We start from the raw sequence: 22,712 nt of genomic DNA, 5'->3' as shown, positions 1-22,712 counted from the left end.
AAAACGTTTTATATTAGGGGTGCTTAACGATTAATCGCGATGAATCGATAGCAGAATAAAAGTTTTTGTTTACATCATATATGTGTGTGAACTGTGTATAATAATTATGTATATATAAATATGCACACATGCATGTATAATTATAAGAAAAAAAATATTTATATATTAGGTATTTATATTTATATATAATATAAATTATAAATAAATATACAAATGTATATACACATGTAAACATTTCTTAAATATATACATGCATGTGTGTGCATTTATTTATACAAAGTTATTATATACAGTTCACACATATATATGATGTAAACAAAAACTTTTATTCTGCTATCGATTAATCGCGATTAATCGTTAAGCACCAATATTTTATATATATGTATATGTATATATGAAATCAAAGTTTTAGGTGGATGCAGACAGCAGAGAGACTGGTGAGACAGAGAGAGCAATGCTTTCTTTTTTTGAGTGTGAAACATGATTATATAACATGATTATATCATTATCATTTTAAAGGTGCTGTGTGTAGATTGCAGTGCCATCTAGCAGTGAGATTGCGAATTACAACCGGGGAACCGGCTCAGTCCACCGCTCAAATAGAAAAGCTACGGTAGCCACCACAGAACAAACAAGTCATTGTCTGAGACAACATAGTGACAAAACGCGCTCTGTATAACAGTTTGTCCATTTAGGGTACTGTAGAAACATGGCTATGCAAAATGGCGACTTTCATGTGAGGTGACCCGCGGTGTATAAAAACGGCTCATTCTAAGGTAATAAAAACATACAAGTTCATAACGCAAGGTTTTTATACACCACTGATAATATAGTTATGCATATTATTTTGCATTTCTGTCAAGAGATCCTCCTAAAAGTTTCACAGTGCACCTTTAAATATATTTAAATAAAATTTGTATTGATTTTACAAAAAAAGTATTAATCGCTAGGGCTGTCACAATGATTAAATAATTGTCTCATCGCGATTGTTTGACCTCATCGCGATGATTTCCGATCACCGCAATGATTGCACGTCTCTCTAAAAAAACACAAGGGGGAGCTGCAGCGCCTATATAAATGAGACATTATCAGAACACGCTTCTTAACTGATAGTGTAACACGATAAATTGCAAAGCCATTACATTCCAATACAGTGGAAAAACAGCATTTGAAGTAATGCTGCAAAACTTTGATAAGCAGTATGAACTGCCAGGTAAAGCATACATTTCCAAAACAGCCATTCCTAATTTAGGGAAGTGAAGGATGCTATTCTTAAGGATTTGTACATACATGTGGTCAGTGCTAATTTGCCTTATGAGGGTTGGCTACTTTTTGAAGCCTGTTCTGGTATAGTCTGTTTTTTATTGCATTTTATTTCTATTAATTTTTTAGACACTTTATCATGTTTATTTTTTATGAAGAATTTTCAGTTTTTGAAAGATATATTCATTAAATAATTACTTTTAAATATGTGTTTTGTCTATTACTATTTACTGCCAAGTAAATCTTGCAAAATATTTAATTTAAATAATCACAACATGTGAAAATTATTTCATGAACAAAAAAAATATGAGAATTAAATGTCAAAGCAATAAAACAGACAATTAATTGTCATAATCGTCAAAGCCCTAAACAGGCAATTAATCGTCATAACCAGCACAATTTAGTAGGTAATTAACCGTCAGCCAAATGTCATAACTGTGACAGCCAGAATTATCGTATCACATACTGTAAAACATATTATTTAGCATATTTATAGAATATTGAATTTGGCTTCAATATCATGCAGCCCTACTAAAAAGCTCAAACTTACATCTCATTGGACAGTGTCAATACTACCGTATGTGTTATGTAGTATTGGGATATGCAGAAATACATGGATTATAATTAGAGATTATGGATTAAAGATTAGGTTATATAGTTAGACAGAAAACAGTCAGTGTCATACATATGCTTGTTTATTTCAGCATGTATCTGTCTTACATTGTATGATAAGGACGTTTTCTGAAATGTTAAATGGTGCTCAAGCTATCGATTGTGTCTTTGGAAGAAGTTTAAGCGTAAATTAAGATCTTAACATTTTCACATATAAACACACCAACTAACATACTTAGACAAACCAATCTTACTTATTTCATATCAACTACCGTAGGCCCTAAAGTTTGACAGTCGTGTTTAAGAACCGAGCAGGATGAAATCCAGGCTGAATGTACATACGACACAAAAATTGTCCCTGAACAACTTGGATTAAATGTGCCAAATTATCCTTCAGAAATGTTGGAATGATCAATTGTTCACCTTCAGAACAAACATGTTGTTGGCAGTGAGGATGAACAGTCTTTCATTACTGGCCCTGAAACCGAGCACAGGGTTATTGGTGTCCAGGTTGGCTACCTGTTGCTTGGCAACCTGTCCGACCTGTTGGCCCCGTTTCCGGTTAAAGAGTACCGTGTCGACAGGCGAGGGCTGACGGTAGATGAAGACTCGTCTGAGGCACTCGCCCAAAGCAGAGTATGAGAAGTTGGGGGCACAGGTCGCAAACTTTTTGTCACGTTTTGATGCTTGAACATAGCCTGAACAGAAAGATTGAACAAATTAACATCATTAGATGAACTGTGTGCAGAAAATGGTATAGAGACTGAATTATTAATATTTAACATAAAGAGGGATGTAAAAAGACTCATTACATTTACATTTATGCATTTGGCAGATGCTTTTATGCAAAGCGACTTGCATTACCTAGGGATCGAATGGCATTTGCTTCAAAATGAATGCAAGATGGCATGGTAATTCAAATAACAAATCTACTTGGGAGTTTAGCATTTAGCAAGTGAGAAGGGCCGGTTTCACAGACAAGGCTGAGATTAAGCCAGAATTATTGCATTTAAGCAGCTTTATATAAAAACATTACTAATATGCATCTTAAAACAAAATAATGCAGCTGATATATTTAAAGATACTATGTCAGGACAATCAAGTTGTTTTCATCTGCTTAAACATGCATTATAATCTGGGCCTTAGCCTAACTGTGGGTTTACACCAGACGCAAGTTGAACGATTTGTGCGAGTAGATTACATACAAAGTCAATGCAAAGACGCGACCAGTCGCATCATCGCGTGGGGCAAGGCAAATGACGCAATATGGGCGGCGCGTTTGCTATAAAAACATGCGCTATTCGCCTCAAACGCGTCTTCGCCCAAATTGAATATATTCAACTCAAGCGAAAAATTAAACCACAAAGTTAAATCACGCAAGTAATCTAGAGCGAGTAATGCGATGCCCCGCGTTTGGTGTGTACGTAGCATAATTGTGGGTTCACACCAGACGTGGAAGAGGCAGCAAGCGCGAGTGATTTACATGTTAAGTCAATGCAAAGACGCGAATAGGCATCTGAGGCAAGGTAAGCCCGAATGGCGCAGCACGATTGGTGCGTAATGCGAGGAAGGCGCAACGGAAATGCACAAGTTAAAAAATCTGAAATTTGGAGGATATTCACGCCGTGTTAACCAATCAGGAGCTTGCTCTATTAGTGACATGATTATAGAGACAGAGCGCAGCGCGTCATAACCTGAAAACCACGCCCACCGGGGGGAAAACAATCCAACCGTCTCCATTGACTTTGTATTGCGAGAGGCTGCCTCCTTGTCATTTCTGGCTTATAACAAAAAAACAGAATAATGCCTAAAAGCTGCTGTGTGACAATATGTACAGCTAACAAGCCAAAGAACCCAGAAATAAGTTTTTATAAGATGTCGACCTCAAAAAACGAGCGTTCCAAAAGTGGAAAACAGGCAACTTTTCATAGTACTCCTATTAGTAGAACTGCGTCCACTAGGGGGAAATGTAGTCGGCGATCCACTTTTTTCTCCTTAAAGGTTGGGTTTTACTGCTCGACATCTTATAAAAACTTATTTCTGGGTTCTTTGGCTTGTTAGCTGTACATATTGTCACACAGCAGCTTTTCGGCATTATTCTGTTTTTTGTTATAAGCCAGAAATGACAAGGAGGCGGCCTCTCGCAATACAAAGTCAATGGAGACGGTTGGATTGTTTTCCCCCCGGTGGACGTGTTTTTCAAATTTGCATAACTGCACTCTGTCTCTATAGGAAGCGATCGGAGTCACAAAAGCCCCTCCCATGACGCGAAATTCATGTGAATGTCTGTAATGACTAGAATTGTATGCGTGGCTTTCACGCACAAATGAAGCGAGTAAACTCAAAATCTACAAGCGCACATCTACACGCGAATAGCGCGTTTTTGACGCCTCTACCGCGTCTGGTTTGAATGCACAGTAAGGCCTGTCTGAGAAACCGGGACTCAATGTAATAAGAATAAACTGGAATCTGCAGTTCATTTGTTGAGATTTAAACTGTAGCAATGGACATATAAGGAAGCCTCACAACTATTCATAGCCATATTTACAGCTTTTATTTCATTGCACTGACAAACATTTGGCCTTACCAAGTGCATTAAACGTAGCAACGTGTTCCCATATATCATTGTCCTGGTTGGGCCGTGGCTGCAACAGCAGGGCATCGACGTCATGCCGCAAGCAAAAAGCCGGCATCTCAGAAGGATCTGTGTGAACTGAGAAAAGAAACTGGTTGCTTCCGAGGTTCACCTGAATGTTAAGAAAAAAACATATGGATGAAAAAAAATGATATGAAATATCTGAATACATTTTAGTATACTTTCAGAAATAAAAGCTTTTAAAGCGACGGTAGCTTTGTACCCAAAAGGTGCATATCGGTACGTAAAAAATACACATCTTTTTGCCACTAATGGTACATTTTAAGACTGTACCATCCCAAATTACAGCTTTTGTACCTTTTTTCTGACAGTGTAATTTAAACTGCAATTCATGGACTGGCAGCTAAAGGCTGGCTCCAAAAAGTCAATTCCCATAGACCCTCATGTTAAAATTGTCATCTTTAGAGCAGAAAAAAACATGTTTACAGCCTGGTACAAAAATAGTTTTTGGTCTGTATAGCTAATTTTGCCCTCCATGAAACAGTGAGGGGGTTTTTTTTGTAGCTCATCCATTTAAATTATATTAAGCCTTAAAGTTCTGCATAATTAGGGGCGTGGCCACTTAAGTGACGGATGGACAGCAAGTGCTGTCACTAGAGTCAAGCTAGGCGGGCGTGATTTCAGCATCACCCAAGTCCAACCTCTATACCCATTTTCGGATATCCGCACGTGATGTGCGGTGATGCGTGGCCAAGATGGCGACGGCAAGCACGGTCTACTATTGGCTTCAAAAACGATCTACAGAAATCTATGGGTGATGTCACGGATACTACGTCCATCTTTTTTACAGTCTATGGTTGTGATTCAAGAATGCATATGAATTTAGAATTTTTTTGACACAATTCTGCTATTTTGTAGGTATAATATCATCAAAGACCCTATTAAGATGCGCCCATTTGAGATGACAACATGTCTGAATCGTCATAAGCGACTCAAGCAGCAGCTGCGCGCAAACCAAACTTGATCGTCACATACGTGACGTAACATTTCTCGCCTGTTGTGAATCACCATCCGGTTCAATGCCAAAAATGATGTGTGTTGGTGAATGCTGGCTGCCAACATCCCCTTAAAAATGCCATGTACCAAACGCCTGCTGCTTTGCTCACCGATGAGTCGAATTGAATATTAAATTCAGAGCAATCTGGATTCGGCCATTGACCATTTCACACACTCAGATTCCTGTTAAATTGTCAGTGCTGTCATTCAAACATTTAATGTCCACTTCATTTTTATTTTTAAAGCCTTCAGCATGATCCACGATTGGAGATGACGGATATATAAATAAAAAGCAATTAAAAAAGGAAAAATAAGGCTGTTAGGAAAAATTATCAAAATATGAACTTCAGCTGTCACTGGGGCAGTACCCTTTTAAAAGGTCCTAATATGAACCATTAGGCACAGATATGTATACATTTGGTACCAATATGCACCTCTGCTAATATGAAGTCTTTAGATACAAAGTTGTACTTTTTGAAAGGTTAGGTAAATATTTTGACCATTTTTTCAGACAGTGAATAGTAAATAGTCTCAGATGCATTATGCAGATCTATTATGATTTTAAAGATTAAGAATTTTGAATAGATGCATGCAAACGTTAAAAACAGCACAATGTTAATCCCTCACCAGGTTTTTGCTCACTAGGTTTTTGTACAGAGCTTGTACGTGTAAGTTACATTATAAATGGCTTGTTAAAAAGTTATCCAGAGACAATTACGGTACATGCTGTCTTCACCTATTTTCACTGCATGACCCAACATACTGAAGCACAAAGCCGATTTCAAGCCACTGTAATTATGAGGACATTGTGAAATGTGTCCCTGTATTGTTCGTGAAAGAATGAAATGTAACTGACCTCAATGGTCTGTTCGCTCATGCCGCCAACAGCGGAGTGAAGAGGAGGAGTGCAGATAATGTAACACATCTCAAAATAAAGACCCTTAAAATCCATTTAATTATCCAGGCACATTGGCAACCCGTCTTTAAGTGAGGGCTTGAATGCTTACGGCTCTCCGCGAATAGAGACTGTGCTGGTTGAAAATGTCTTTCACATCGCTGCACAGTTTAATTCATGAACACCAGGCATACGGCACAACAATAAGGGTCAGTATTTCAGATTTTCAGTAAGCAGCGCTAGAACTGTGTAAGCTGAAAGTAACTTTGTATCGCACCTTTGATCCCACTGCTTTCCCTGACAAATCTTTTTATTTTTTCGAGGCTAATTCATAGAATTTCTTACGAAGTGAATAGTAAAAAAACAAGAATGATAACTCAGCCCGAAACCCTGCCCTAAGTTGCTTCAGATAATGTTACGTAAATTTAATCTAAAGCAACATTATTGTATTTTATTTTTAAAACAAGCTTCTGGAAAACCTTTCTGACCCTCAAAGACTTGTCAGGGTTCCCACACTTTAGTTAACTTCAAATTCAAGGACTTTTCATGTACAATACCCTCAAATTCAAGGACTAATTGTGGGGACACATTTTAAGTGAGAGCAAGGTTACATCGACTTACCTTTTAAGATACATTGTTACAGTTCCCTTTCGAGGGAACTCGCTCTGCGTCACTGCGGTGACACTTTGGGGACACCTCCAGGGGTAAGTGCGTCTGAATGTGTATATCAATTTCAACCAATGGTGAGGCTTAACGACAAAGACAGGGTGACGCGGGAGCCAGGAAGTATATCGCTATCTGAAATATTGCCAAAGACGGCATTACAGGGACGCAGGAAGTATGGAAAGGGAGACGCAGCATCTCGTTCCCTTCTCAGCGAACAACAGTTGCATACGTAACCCGAGACGTTTTCATGTGTCAAACACAACTATGCAAAAAAGCATTTTGGTATGAATCAACATTTGCATACAGAATATATATAAGAATTTAAAGCAAACAGTTAGCACGAGAACTAGAATTTTATGATATTTTACACTACACAGGGAATAATATGGTTTTTTTTCCAGAAAACTTCTTGCATAAAATAGATTCAAGCACTTTCAATGACCTGTATCCATGTATGCATATTTTAAAAAACTTCCCAGTGCCTTGAATTTTTTCTCCCAGATTCACAAACTTTCAAGGACCGGTGGGAACCCTGACTTGTGTACATCTAAACATACATAAAGGTATATTTAACATTAAATGGTTTGAACTGCCTGTCCTTCACATCACAAGAGATGGTAAGCTAGACACGTTCACAGGACTCATAAGGTGGCGGCAAGGGCCACTTACACAAATCTCATCCTGAGCCTCATAAATTGGAGTGACGATCCTAAAATAGAGGTTAATCTTTCAATTATACATAGATGAAACTCCAAGTATAACCTGTGAACACTATGTTACTTCAGATCTCTGATGACAAATATTAAAATAACCATCCCTCACTATTTCTTCACAAACATGCTGTCTGATGAAAAGAACGTTGCTGCTGTCAACTGATGCTGAGGAGCTCTTGTGATACAAATCATTCAAATATACAGTAAATGTCAACGCTCTTATTCGTTTGTGAAGTCTCAAGAGTGAGTCTCAGAAGAGAGGTACCGCTCTTTAGAAGAGGAGAAAGGAATCTGAAGTTCCTTCAGGTCCGCTCCGGCGCCCAGCTGAGGGACACAAACATGCAATCAAAAACCTGTGAAGGGGTCGACATGGGACCGGCTCTCCTCGGAGTTTGGAAGGAGGAGGCTTTGAAACCGTAAGCGTGTGCTCTTAGTAAAGGTCAAAGTGTTTCGCTGCATCATTGTAAGTGATTTACAGAAGAGAGTAAATGGGGGGTGAGGGCCTGGTGTCGGCATGGAATTTTATTCAATGGTAAAGTGTCTGAAAGCCTTCACAAAATGTGCGCACATACCGATTTTAGGAATTTAACTTAAAAAAAGAAAACTAGAAAACAACAACAGAGTTATTTTAAAAGCCTCATTTTCTGGGAACAACTTTTTCCGCCACGGATTTGAAGAACAGAATGATTGGTAACCTTTGTTGTTTTGGATGTCATAATAACTCATTAAACGGAATATACGGTTCTCAATATTACTGTTTCTTGGTCACAAAGTGTAGTTTTAAGATCAGTTCAGGTGAGAATATGTATGTATAATATTTAAATCTGCAGTCAATTAGTAAAAAATAGAGCCTATTTGAACATTTGTTTAGAAAGATTGTGACATGAGAGCCAGACGCGCCCAGCGGGCGTCAGTGTTCGCTCACCCCGCAGACCACCACAGCCGGATCTCGGACACTTATAATTTCCTGCTGGCTCTGATGTATCCGTGTTTGATGGTCAAAAATGAGATTTTATTTGTTTTGGATTGAACAAAACAGCAGTATTTGGTCTCATGAATCTATAAATTGTTTCTTTTATTCATATTTAGTCTTTTTGTTATCGTTTTGGCACAAGGTAAAAGTTAATAAAACTATATGTATATACCATTGATTTTCCCTGTAATCTTACGATACGATCACTCTTTTTATTACTGGAAATTGTTCTTCTCAGCACTACATAAGACTTTAAAGATCACTTTAGATGTTTAATGACTATTTAGAGGATTGGGATCGCAAAAAAAATAAAAAAAAAGCTAACTTTTATACTATATCTTTTGGCTGTAGTTCAAAATACACTGTGCACGTTCAGACTCATTCTGCCAGCATGGGTCACATATACAGAAAATGTACTGAACAAAGTGTCTTAGGTATATCTTTATAGCTATATGTCGAATAAAAGCAGTCATGGGAACACACATTTAGAAAAAATTTAAGGTAGGGTAACACATTTGATCCCGAAACATTTTTAGTTATGCTGGTTAAAAGTCTCCTCACATCCTGATAGCAATCACTGTGTTAAGTTGTTTAAATGTATTTGTAGAAATTTATGTAATCTGTGAAAGGCGTAGGACCAAAAAATTTTCATCCAATCATAAATTTTGGTTGCCTTTTTTGTCCCTCATACGCAAGCGTAATTTGAATGCCCACCGCGCAGCGAGTCCACGCAGACACCATACGTCATCTGCGCGTTCACGTGCGCTCACCTCCTGTCTGTAAACAGCGAGAATGGCAAACTTTCCTGATGAATTGACAACCTGCACAGGAGCCACAAAACGAAAGACATCTTTTATAACAACAACAACAAAAACTGCCTGGATCAGCAAAGAGCAAAAACCCAAATTAACATCTGTAACTTTACTGCTTTACCGCGAGATGAAACAGCTGCAGGAGGCAAAGGGTCTGAAAGGGTCGTTGCACTGTTTATTTTGGTAAGGTAGGTACGCGATATGTTTGTATTGAGATGGATTCAGTTATTCTACTTTGATGAAACGTTGTGTTGCTTGTGAAATTTGTGTTCGTTTACGGATTAGCGTAACAATATACGTCTACACAACCGAAAGTGTGCTTTAACTAATTCTGATGTAAACCAGTTGTTTATGTTGGTTATTTTGGAAATGTTATTCACTTTGTACTGCAAAGTTTTCTCACTGGTGAATGAGACATGAGATGTGACCGTCTGATCTGTGCGTGTTCATGTGTTTTGAAAGAGGCGTGAGTTTGGATGGCGATTTGACTGGAGGGTGGGATCGTGATTTCATTGCTAGGCGGCTACCGTTAGCATTTTTCAAAATGTGAAACCTTACCTTTAATTAAGTAAAACTATTTCTCAAAGATTATAGACTGTATATCTGTAGCATGAAATAGCTTCTTAAATCTACAACTGCCTTGTAAGTCGCCATATTATTGACTTTTCAAACTGCTCCCTCATTTAAGGGTCCAAGAGATGCAGTCGACGAGGACTATAGAATTTATTATGGGGACTTCTGCACTTGTTTCTAAGAGACATCATTTTAAAAATGCATTGCATTTTAACACAAGAGCTCAAATTTTATACCCCTAATGGGAACCTGAAGGATAACAGCAAGATAATGGTTAGGTTAGGTAGGTCAGTACTACAGTGATGGAGCTTTTATAAAAAAAAATGATTCGAAAAACATCCTCCTGGAGGAGCGGTTTAACAAGCCATTGAGCAGCCCACTTTCCTCTTTCATGCTAATTGCCACGCTACCTGCTATTTCCATGTCTATTGCCTTACCACATGTGTGGGCTTCAGAGTGGTACCATCAAAGCGCATCAACGTGGAGCCGTCCTCTGGAAACATGTCACAGTCCTCCAGTTCCTGAGTGTTGCAAGGGGGCTTTTCCTTCTCTGGGTCTGGATTCTAAAGGGTCACAAGCAGAAAGACGATAAATATGTTGCAAGATCCTAATTTATAAAAGAAATATAATTAAAAAAAAAGAGATACTGACCAGGTCTTCAGCAGTGAGATAGGAAAGTCTCTGTTGGAGCTGTGATTTTTGTTCATCATTCATTAAATACTCTCCTCGCCGGTCACCCAAAATAAATTCGGACCACAGCGGACCCTCGCTTCGCTTTTGGAGATGAACTTCCAAACTGCACACACAAAAATTATTTGGGATAAACACTGAATAACTAAACTATTTAAATACTTCAAAAATGATGTTTAGTCAAAGTTTTTGGTTGATGTAGATAGCAGTGAGACTGGCAGATGAATGTTAGTGCTTGTGTGCATATGAGTTTGTGTGGAATATGATCAGTGATAAGAAATAATATGAAACATGTTGGATAAATATATTTTATGCATATTTTTAAGTATATTAAATGTAGTTAGAATGATTTTACAAGCTTTAAGAATTATCATATGGCATACAGAGTGTTGTATTATTAACCCTTAATCAGTGTTCAAAAAGGATAACGTTTTTGGTGTTTGGGGTCTGATAGACCCCAAACTTTTAAAGAGCAATTGCATAAGAAAAATATTTTTTATATGGAACGCTATATATAATTTTTTTATTTACTTCTCAACTATACATTTATGCTGTGTTTTTGTGGAAATGTGGACGTTTTTACCAATTTACTGCACAATTACTTAACTAGGCCATAAATTGGCTCATGAAAAATTATATTTTAAAGAAAAAAAATCACTTAATTAAATCTAAATTGTTTTGGACATTGCTCTATGTGTTAGGGATAGAATACTGATATCTGCTGCTTTGTGGAAAAACTTTAGAAATTATAATTAGGAAAGAAGGTGCAATGACATAGAAAACATATATTTCATAGAAGTCCATAGGGACTAATTTCATTTTCACTTAATTTTCTTGATGCTTCAACTTCTCTTCACAACTTTATAATATATATTTTGTGAATATATTTTTAAACATTCTGAAATCTGTAAAAAAAAAAAATCAAAAATCACAAAAAATCTGTATTTGGTGTCCGTGTATGAGATGGAAATTCGTCCCACTTTTTATTTATGCTCCAGGACCAGACCTTGGTTTATACTTAGAAATTTTCAGATTTATAATGGATTTACTTTTATTTTTTGACAAACAAAATGAAAAAAGTGTTTTTTTCATTTACCCATTCATACAAAACTTAATGTTTTTCCTTTTTTTTCATTCATTTTTAATGTGGGGTCATTTTGACCTCAAACACCTTATATGGTAATTTTTTATACACCTTTAGAACAACCAAATCAAGCCCAGTGTTTTTTGTGCATGTTTATTATTTAGGAAAAGTCACAGAGTTTAATGCCCCTGAGAGGAAGGTAACACTTTTAAAAAATGAAGGAAAAGTCCAGTGGTGTCCCAAGCACTGAAGGGTTAACAAATACAGAAGACATATCACATATTTCATTTAATATTGTGCAGCTCCATTTCATGATGTATTTCAAAAACAAAAAAGTATTATCTATTATACAGCTGACTTAAAAAATTATTCAGCTTTATGTTGTTGACAATTCTCGTATAAGTGAGAAGCTTAATCAAAATTAATTCTGTCTTTCTCTCTGTACTCTGTCTAGAAGTACCATTAAAAATGAACATTTCCAATTCATTCAATGCATCCGAGAACATCCGAGAACAACAATTTCTTTTACATAACCCATTAAACTGTACATGCCTCATAATGAGAATCACCATACAAATGAAGGTCACTATACATATGCAAATAACAGCAACAGTGACCGTAAGACAAGAGACAGAAAACAAACACAGACACTTGAAACAGAACACAGACGGAGCCCGGCTCCGGCACTTCACAGTGTAAGAGGGGTCATCAGGGGGCTCTTATTAAAATCTAGGAATTGGAAAGACAATGCGCGTCTCAGACGAAGAACACAAGTAAGCGGGATGCAAGATGATTTGGAGAGAAGGACGTTTTTCAGTAAGTGGATATTCAAATCAGGTGGACAACTAATGTTTCTGAGAAACGGTTTAGAGAAACTTTCTCTTGTTAACACGTGCCATGAACGTGTGGGCAGGCACGCCGACAACTGACGCCTTTTGTCATATGCACACAACAGCGTGGGTGTTTGTTCTTCAAACGCATGAACTCGGAGTTTGCCAAAAGCCTTTTGTGCATATACACAATACACCCTTTGCCAAGATATAAAAGGGATGTTTATTAAAGATTTATGTGGCAAATTATGTAAGATTTTGGCATTAAAGTATCTAAAAACTACTAGCACAGTGTTTGATATTTTGTTTACATGCAAACTTAGATTATCCACAATATATTTTAAAGTGCACCTATTTCATTGCTTGTGTATTTGGTAAAACGTGGTGATTTTTTTTAAGCATATAAAAAATGAGAACTATATTGTATGGCAGAAGAGCACTTAGTTTGCAGCACTTCGACCTCGGGCGCAGTAACATCATCACCCCTGACGGAAGTTTTTGTGAGGGGGAGGTGATGATGTTACTGCGCCCGAGGTCGAAGTGCTGCAAACTAAGTGCTCTTCCGCCATACAATATAGTTCTCATTTATTATCTGCTAAAATCGACACGTTTTATTTTGTGCCACCATACTTACTTGTGTAACTACTCATGCAACAGTCTTTAAATAGAGAAAACATGAAATTGTTGGGTAGCTTCTAAATTCATCCCTGTTTGGATCCTAAGGAATGAATGGCGCTAGGCTAAATGCTAACACATTCATGAAGCGCTCTACAAAGTTTAAGTGCATACCTTGAAAAACGATAGGTATGTATTAATTAGTCTAAGTTGAGGTAAGAACATAGTAAAATATTGAAAAACTGTGGTGTTTTCCTTTAAGGCAAAGACGACAAGTCACATTGGTCTATGTTCTTTAACAGCATTATCAAGCTGCGGGCGCTGTTGTTGTTTAATGTCCCCTGGCTGTGAAAATGACATATAGTGCCTTTACCTTCAATACAGTTTAAACAATATCACTTTTTTTTTTTGGAAGGGAATCAGTAATGATTTTGTGCTGTTATAACAATTTTTACTTTTTATAAAACTTCATGCATACCTCTTATCATCTTTAATTGACCAGGTGCTTGCCTCTGGATCTACAGGTGCGAACAGTTGCCCATCCAGCAGGGGTGCATAGTCCCCAACTCCAACACGCAGGCAGTCCACGGTGAGTTTAAAGCGGATGTCATCTTTGGTGGTGCCTTCAGGCAAACGCACGCACACGGTCACATCTCCCTCTGTTTGCTGCCAGAAGTAGATGGGATCTGAACAATACAAAGATAGGACAAGTATTTAAAACAGACGCTTATGGCTAAATTCAAAAATTAAATAAAACGCAGATGTCTGGTAGACATTTACGGGAGGTTTTGCTTTAATTTATGAAAAGGTACTGTAAGAAATATCCGAAAGACTAAGAGGGTAGACAGACAAAGATCTAAAAAATAGATTATGCTGATACTAATTATACAGATAACAAATGTTTAAAACAAGCCTGGAAGGATTCAGCCAAGCTGTGTTACGTGAAACAGACTTCTGTTCTGTTGAATTATGATTGTGATCTTGGGGTGTAATATGAAGTGATGAGTTCTGTGACTGCTGGGTCACAGCGTCTTTAAAGTGAAGGATGACAAATTAAACCTGTATGAATGTGACAACCCGTGTAATTGTGTGTCTTTATTTGGCATCAGGAGACCTTTGTGCAACCTTACTGATATGTACCAGTTAGGAACATAATCAAACAATGTCAGGGACAAAACTGCGATTCTGGATCCACAGGAAATCAAATTTGATCTGGTGACTCAACCGAACGTCCCTCCATGCAGACACCTCCCGAATTAAATTAACATTAGTCAAAACATTTGATATTAAAAACTAACAATGAACTTTAAAGGGGAACTATTATACCAATTTTTGCAAGATGTAATATAAGTCTCAGGTGTGTCCATCTGTGACGTTTCAACAATCTGATACAGGTTTCAACTTCTTGATCATTTGATACAAGCCTATTAGCATTCTCGGCTACCACTTGTTTCGTTACCGTTACGGTTTTTACTAGGGCTGCCTAACGATTATTCCCAACTAATGTTTGCAGATTAATAAGATCACGGGCTCTATCATACACTCTATCATGTCTTGCTGGACGAGTGTTGGCCAGACACCCAGGACCTTGATTTGATCCACATACTTATAATTGATTAAAATCCATTGTAAGTACTTTACATTTGAGCCTATGTTTGTTTCCCTTAATTGGGATGGTGGAGAATGTTTTTAACTCTTTCACCGCCATTGACAAGATATCTCGTCAATTAAGAGAAAACGCTTCCCCGCCAATGACGAGATTTTCCGTCTTTCCGCAATACCGCTATTATTCACCAGGTGGCGCCCTTCCGCAACTTTTTAAACCCGGAAGTATTGCCCTATGGCAAGCGGCTGCATGTCCGTGTCTGTTTTAAAGATCGCTCTGAATGGGATCTCTATGAAAAGTCTGTCACAAAAATGGAATTATCTCTGCTTTTTGCTCAAAATGCGGTGTTTTTGCAGAAACCTACCCATATTCAAAAGCTGATTACAAAAGAACCACTGAAGGTAGGATGAAAGTTTTTTTTTTGTTTGAAAGCAGAGGGTCAGTTCAGTATGTTTATATATTTAAAGAAGAACATTTTCTGGAAGGCATTAAACTTTGGTGAAAATCATGAAAAACGCTGGCGCTGGCTGGCAACTTTTTTTAAAAACGCTGGCGGTGAAAGAGTTAAAATATTAATCATTAATATTATTAATTATCATAAGCCCCTCCTTTAAAATCGCTACAGTATCTTCAAAGTCCTTCATCTAAATAGGGATTAGACATAGCGCCAGCGCAACTGGCTTTCAAAGGGAATGAGAGATAAGACTCTCATTGGTTTATTACACGTTACGCCCAAAACACACCCATTACTCATTAGGAGAATATGAACAACCCTTTTCCACCGTGTGCTCGGCGCACAAACCATTTTCTCGTCATTAAAATTAGCAAAAGTGGCATCGGACACGCCCATTTAGACCGTGAGCCGTGCGCTTTAGACAATGCACTTAGATCGTTAAAATAGAGTCCCACATGTGTGTGTGTGCTTGTTTATAATAATTATGTTTATATAAATAAACACACATGTATGTAAATTTGTAAACAAAATATATATGAATATATTAAGTAGTCATATTTATATAACACACATACATATGATGTAAACAAAAACTTTTATCCTGCAAACGATTATTTGCGGTTACCTTAACTAATTATCTGTAATATTACAAAAGTTCAGCTTTCAACCAGAAGTAAAGCTACAGAGAGAGGCGAATTAGGAAATAAAGAAAGAGTGAGAGAGGTCTGAGTCTCACCCACCCACAGGCTTAGCTAAGCTGGCAAACCTTATTATTGAAATTGGAACGATTTTCTAAAGCCATAATGCTGCTTTAAAGCTCGATTGGGTGCGAGAGCAGCACACTCATTATCTTCTATTGTTGCGGGTCTAGTAAACTAGTGCACAACAGGAGTCTTGTGGACGAAAACAGGATAATGAAGAGAAAGGCAAACATGTTCCCTGTGACACCGCTACAGAAAATGACCATATATACACTCAAAATGACGGTCATGAAATAGGCTGAGAGTGAAGAGAACTTATAGGTGTGATCCAGTCTGTGAAAACACAGCTAAAGTCAATGTTTTCTACATAAAATCATTCTACATAATTTAAAGAACAATATATAATATATTATCATTAAGTCATCAAATATTTTACTAATATTATTTACATAGATAGCATTAGGGCTCAATTATCAACCCAATAAAGAAGCAAGCACATGAGGACAAAATTTCATTTTTTTTTCATTTTTGGGTGCGCTGTCCCTTTAAGTGCATCATGTACGTTTTGGCGCTTTAACCCGTTAACTGGTGCTGTTAAACTATATATTGTTGGAAAGGTCTAAGAATGTAGTTTCCATATTTCAAAATCTTTAAGCAATAATAATAATGCAGTAACAGCATTCATTTGTGACAAGAGTATGCAGGAAACCTCACAGCAAACCAACACAAAACTCAGTGTTTTGATAATTTGATGTATTAAAAATAATACTATATTGCATTTTTTGTTTATTACAAATAAATGTAAACTGCTATAAAAATGTATATTTAATGCCAGAGTCATTTGAAGGTGTCCATCACCTTTTCACCACCCCCCCCACTCAAAAAGGGCTACGCCAGTTAAAGGGTTAAAAAAGCTTTCCCAGCAGTGTGTTCATGAATGGCATACTTATTAATTTAATTTTTACCATAATTATACAAAATTGATTTAATGTTGTGCATAAATACCCTTAAATAACACTGTACTGATTTTACTCTCTACCTCAAATAACTCCATTCACTGTGTTTGGTTTGTTCATGCACGTAACAAAATTATTTTCTGATATGTACGTGCGTCTGTGACCAATAACAGTCTTTTATGGCTAAGAAAGGTCGACCTCTCTTTCTGAAACAAGCTAATGCATCTCCATTCTATCTGCCACCCAGCGGAGTCTCTTGCTACAATGAGGCAGAGAGAAAGAAGACAATCCATGTGCTGTTGTCGTGACATCACTCCTTTATATCAAATAAACAGGCTCAAAGGGTGAACAGGAAACAAAAGACCTTTAAAAGTTTTCTCTCGCTGGTTTCCGCTAGAACACGGGTGCAGGAGAAAAACAGGAAATGAGAAAGATGACGTTGGGATCGAGAATGAAACATCAGTGAATTTTTTTTGTGGATACAAATGCAAATTTTGCTTCATGAGGTTGACTATTTCTACAAGGCTAGACAGTAAATACGAATGCAAATAAATTTTGTTAGGACAAATATTTGCACTCTTTGGCATAAGGAAAATGTCAAATGCTAATGAAGACGAGGCAATGCTTCATTCACTAAGCAATTACTCCGTATGTGACCAAGATGCAACCATTTGAAAATCTGGAATCTAAGGATGCAAAAACTGAAATACTGAGAAAATCATATTTAAAGTTGTCCAAATGATGTCCTTGGCAACACATAATACTAATGATAAATACATTTTTGATATATTTACAGTAGGAAATGTACTAAATATCTTACATGGAACATGATCTTTACATAATATTCTAATGATTTTTGGCATTAATAAATAGATAATGTATTGCTGTATATTGGTTTTGTGGTCCAAGGTCACTTATGCCAGATCAATGTTAAAGGGGTTATATTATGAAATTTTTTAAGATGTAGAAAAAGTCTTTGATGTCCCCAGAGTACATATGTGAAGTTACAGCTTAAAATACCCCACAGATAATTAAGTATAGCATGTTTAAATTCCCGTTTTGTAGGTCTGAGCACAAACTTGGCGTTTTGGGGTGTGTTCTTTAAAATGCAAATGAGCTGATGAAATGCTAAAAACTGATCGCAATGATGGTGGTTTGTTGCAATGGAAATCAATTTTGCCGTCAATTATTTTTTCTCTCTTTCTCTCTGCATTAAATGGCAGTGCCATGGTTGGATAGTGCAAATTAACCCTCTGGGGTCTAAGGGGTTTTTAGGGCCCTGGGGAAGTTTTGACATGCACTGACATTTGTGCTTTTTTCAGTTGCTTAAAAACATATAAATGGCAAAATTCTCATAACACTGCGTTCAGCACAAACTGGGCTACAATATTATATGATCAACATGTATGTACATGTTTGTATTTTTGAGAGAAAAATGTTTATGCGAGGTTTTTGAAAAAGCAAAATTTTTAAGTCACTGATACAAGTCCACAAAACTCATTCTAAACATGTTTTCCCAAGACTTTTCAAAATATGATCTAGTAGTCTAGAGTTTTTTCTTCAAATTGATGTGAAAATCATCCGGCCTGCTCATTCACATAAAACAATATATTGATTTACAATTTCTAAGACACATTTGCTTGGGAAAGGCTGTATGCGTAGAGGCGGGAAAGCTCCTGAATAATCAGTGATTGACAGCTGGAGAACAAAAGAGTTGAATAATGAGCCACATAATGAGCCTTGTGGGGATGTTCAACAGGAATGTAACTTTCTCTGTAGTAAAACCATAAGGTTTACTTGGGAATTTATAACAAAAAATTATATATATAATGTGTGTATATATATATACAGAAATATTTTCTATTAATTTCACAAGTATACCTTTAAAAACCATAGTAAATCATAGTAAAGGTACTGTTTTGGCCATCGTAAAAATGAACACAGGGTAGTGTTTGGATGGCCAGCGAGAGTTTTACTTTTGTGCAGTAAACAGCTCAAAATAAAAACTGCCTATCGTTGTCTGGACTCTTATTTGTGTTTTTTAATCATATTTAATCATATTAATATAGTAGAAACACAACAAGGGACAAGCGTGATAAACTTATCAATGTTTGTTTACAGCCGCCGCCATTACCTCACGTGTTGATCATGAAAGCAGTATGTGTGCACACGCGAGTGATCCTGTGTTTAATAAACTTGCTGTGCGGAGATATGCGCTTAGACGCAACTAAATAAGGATTGTATTGTTTGCAATCGCGTTTTTTAGAAGAATACCAAAAAGCGCGTCGAGTTTCCTGACTCGTGTGTTTGTGTATGTGTGTTCCCATCGCGTGAAATGTTTGACGGAAGAACAAAGAAAACACTTGCGTCTGGAGATACTGACACACATACGCAAGTAAATAAGGATTTAGATGTCGTGTTTGGTGCATTCGGATGAAACAACAAGGAATGTAGAGACTGGATTGAGAATTGGCTATCCATTGACTGCAGGAGGCACGAGTTATGCATATGGATGTTTCTGCTAGTTCACTTCAATGGCGCGGGGGTGTGGCGATCTCATCTCATTACAGATAATCAGGTAACAAGAGAGAGACGGTACTTCTCCTACTTCTCATACAGTTTACACCGAATGACAATATCTGTTTTCGATCTCACTTACATAATTTAAAAGCTGAGATTCCAAGCATTATGTAGACATTTATCTTTTGTTTCTATGACAAGTATTCGTTAAGTTACAGTTTATTTTTCTGACGCGTTTCTGAAAGGACTTCACTGAGGGAGGGAGAACAAAACGCGCATCATGTTTATTTTCTTTAATTTGCGAAAAGCACAACATTCTGTTTTTATTGGGAGTGGACAGAAAAAAACTAGACACTTTAACATTTTAAATGATAAATGTATAAATCATATCTGTAAGTCCAAAATCAGCAGAGTTATCTAAGTCTCTTTGCGAAGTGAATGAAAAATAAAGAGCTTGCGGCACCCGCTTAATAAATATTAAAATTAAATATTATCTCTGGGAGGGCTACCACTTGTTGGTATAAGATACATGATCAGTATGCCATTTAACTGCTCTATATCTGTATGAAGCAAACCAACTACAATCATGCAAAGTTTCCAGACAAGTGAAACCGATATTACTACTGTGATACAGACAGAGACACTGTAAAGTGCATGGTCCTCTACAGTTCTCATCACAGTCTATTTGAACCAATCTTTCTTAAGTTTCTATGGATACCGAAAGATCTGATTCATTCTGTGAAAGTACGGTTCCTCAAGACTGCAGCACTTGAGAGTTTCTAAGTGGATTGCAGTCTTCAAATCTCTTTTCTTGTGGGCTTTCAAAACGTGGCTTAAGTGCGACATGGAGTGAGGGCGAGACATTTTACTCACTGAAAGTGTAGATTAATCCCCTGGGAAATTTCAATCCAAGAACAAAACAAAGAGCACAGAGACATGTTTCTGTCCACTGCATGGTACTTTAATGCTGTCTGTCTGTTGTTTGGATAGATTTCCCCAAAATTTAATCATTTCATATGTGTGAGGTTTCTCACCTAATTTCTCAACCTCCATATTCTCATCATGAGGTTCTTCAAGAGGAACTCCATCAACCTCAGTGAAAGTAAAGGGTTTCTCTGAGGCTATGATGACTCCTTTACCCTGAGGCTCCACTGCAGCGTAGTGTGGAACAGATTTCCCCTTCATCATCCTCTTCTTCCTCACTTCATACTTCCTCTCCTCACCTGAAGAGACAAAACACTTTCTTTTTCTAAAGCCAGCAAATTTTTTTTATCAGAAATTAAAAATTGTGCATCAAGGGACCCCTTACAAGGGAGAGAAATTTCCAAGCATCCCCTTAAAATTCAAATAGTTACTAAGCATATTCTTACCCTAAAGCGTCTTTTACACTTATTTTATAGTGAAAAACAAAAACACACTTCATCCTGAATCATGTTAATTCAACTTATATGTTTTTAGAGGATTGTTTGGTTCAAATTACAAAAAAGTTATGCTTGTTAAATGATCTTTCATAAAATTAGCAGTAGCAAGACTGACATGGTTCCTAGATGGTCCCCATATGTAAATATCCCCTTTTTAATAATACAACACAATTACAGAATTTATAACAAATTATTTCATGAACCCCTTGCTAAGCATTGATGGCGGTCCAGGGGTCCCCGGATCAGAAAGCCTGAACTAGATGATTCACTTAACATATAAACAAATATTAAACATCCACCATACACTTAATGTAAGGAATATTTGACAACGGTCCTTTAAATTATAAGAAAATAATGCACACCCAAGGTGGTAATGTATTGCGAAGCGGAGAGCATTATTATCAAATAATAAAAAGGACTGGAGTTAATTATTCCTCTTATACCATTGTTACCACAGACATTGCTCTGGTGGTTATTTTAAGACAAAAAATAATTATGCGACCAATCAAAGTAAAGCATTCAGCAGCCTTGTGGTATATACTATTATTATGTATTCTTCTGAAGTATTTTCATATACAGTGGACACTGTAGGCTCATTTTAAATGCATTACTGCCATTTTATTAGATTACACTGTAAAAAAATTCTGTAAAAAAAAATTCTGTAAAAAAACGTAAAATTCTGACAGCTGGGGTGCCGGAAAAATACAGTAAAATAACGGGAACAATAAATAACACAAATTTTCTATAATACAAAAATACTGTAATTTTACATTAACACTGTAAAAAAATTCCATAAAAACTGTTAAATTCCGGCAGCTGGGGTGCTGGAAAAATACCGTAAAATAACTTTAAACTGTCAATAACATACCATGTAACAACACGCTCATAATGTAATGTCCAATCCAAAAAGCACAACTTTGCAGATATCCCTGCATTGTTCACTAGCCACATTTTGTACTTTTGCACTACACACAATCTACAATAGCACCTTATCATGGTCAATGTATCAAACGCCAGTCTGTCTATCAGCAAGCTATCGCACTATTCAGTACTTATCATGTTACGTTAGCAGGCTTCTTCACAGGAAAAAAACTTTATCGCGAAGGAGAAACGTGCAAAAGTTGAACATACCAAACACTTTGAAGATTGCCTTGCATACGGGTACCTTCCTCGGATGATGTATTAACATGACATTAATCCTCATTTTGAGGAATGAATGAACATAAACAAACATCTGTTCTGAGCGCCGGCATTGGATTGCGTCGAACGCTCATCGAATTCTGATTGGTCGAGAGGATAAATCGTGTTTAGGCTAAAAATAGGCTCTGGCACTTATCGCGTTTTGGAAAAGAACGGCATCTTGTACCTACATTTTAACAAGGAAATGTAGTGATTTGGCATGAAACGTTCATGGAGCAGTGAATAGGTTCAGGTCACAGCCAAATAACATGACAAAATAATTTTTTATTGCGTTTTGGAAAAGAGCTCCTCAATTCCCCCCCCCTGTAATTTTACATTTACACTGTAAAAAAATTCATAAAAAAAAAAAGATAAAATTCTGGCAGCTGAGGTGCCGGAAAAACACCGTAAAATAACGGGCACAATAAATTACAGAAATTTTCTGTAATACAAAAAAAGTATAGTTTTTTTCTGTAATTTTACATTAACATTGTAAA

At 36.9% G+C, this 22,712-nt stretch overlaps 1 protein-coding gene across 1 annotated transcript in view; it reads right to left on the bottom strand.

The window, feature by feature from the left end:
* Positions 1-1,940: 1,940 nt before the first annotated feature.
* Positions 1,941-22,712, bottom strand: part of nudcd1 (NudC domain containing 1) — a 28,451-nt gene continuing 7,679 nt past the window's right edge. The window contains exons 5-10 of the mRNA XM_065288730.2: positions 20,650-20,838; positions 13,857-14,064; positions 10,811-10,955; positions 10,597-10,722; positions 4,463-4,622; positions 1,941-2,573 (exon numbers count right to left, since the gene is read on the bottom strand). Coding sequence (XP_065144802.1) covers positions 2,287-2,573; positions 4,463-4,622; positions 10,597-10,722; positions 10,811-10,955; positions 13,857-14,064; positions 20,650-20,838 — 1,115 coding nt within the window. The 3' untranslated portion in view covers positions 1,941-2,286. The remainder of the gene's footprint in view (positions 2,574-4,462; positions 4,623-10,596; positions 10,723-10,810; positions 10,956-13,856; positions 14,065-20,649; positions 20,839-22,712) is intronic.

Source organism: Paramisgurnus dabryanus, chromosome 19 (assembly GCF_030506205.2).
Source record: "Paramisgurnus dabryanus chromosome 19, PD_genome_1.1, whole genome shotgun sequence".
In the NCBI taxonomy this organism is placed as follows: Eukaryota; Metazoa; Chordata; class Actinopteri; order Cypriniformes; family Cobitidae; genus Paramisgurnus; species Paramisgurnus dabryanus.
Note: the sequence above shows the minus strand (reverse complement) of the source record. Positions and strands in the feature narration are given on the sequence as shown.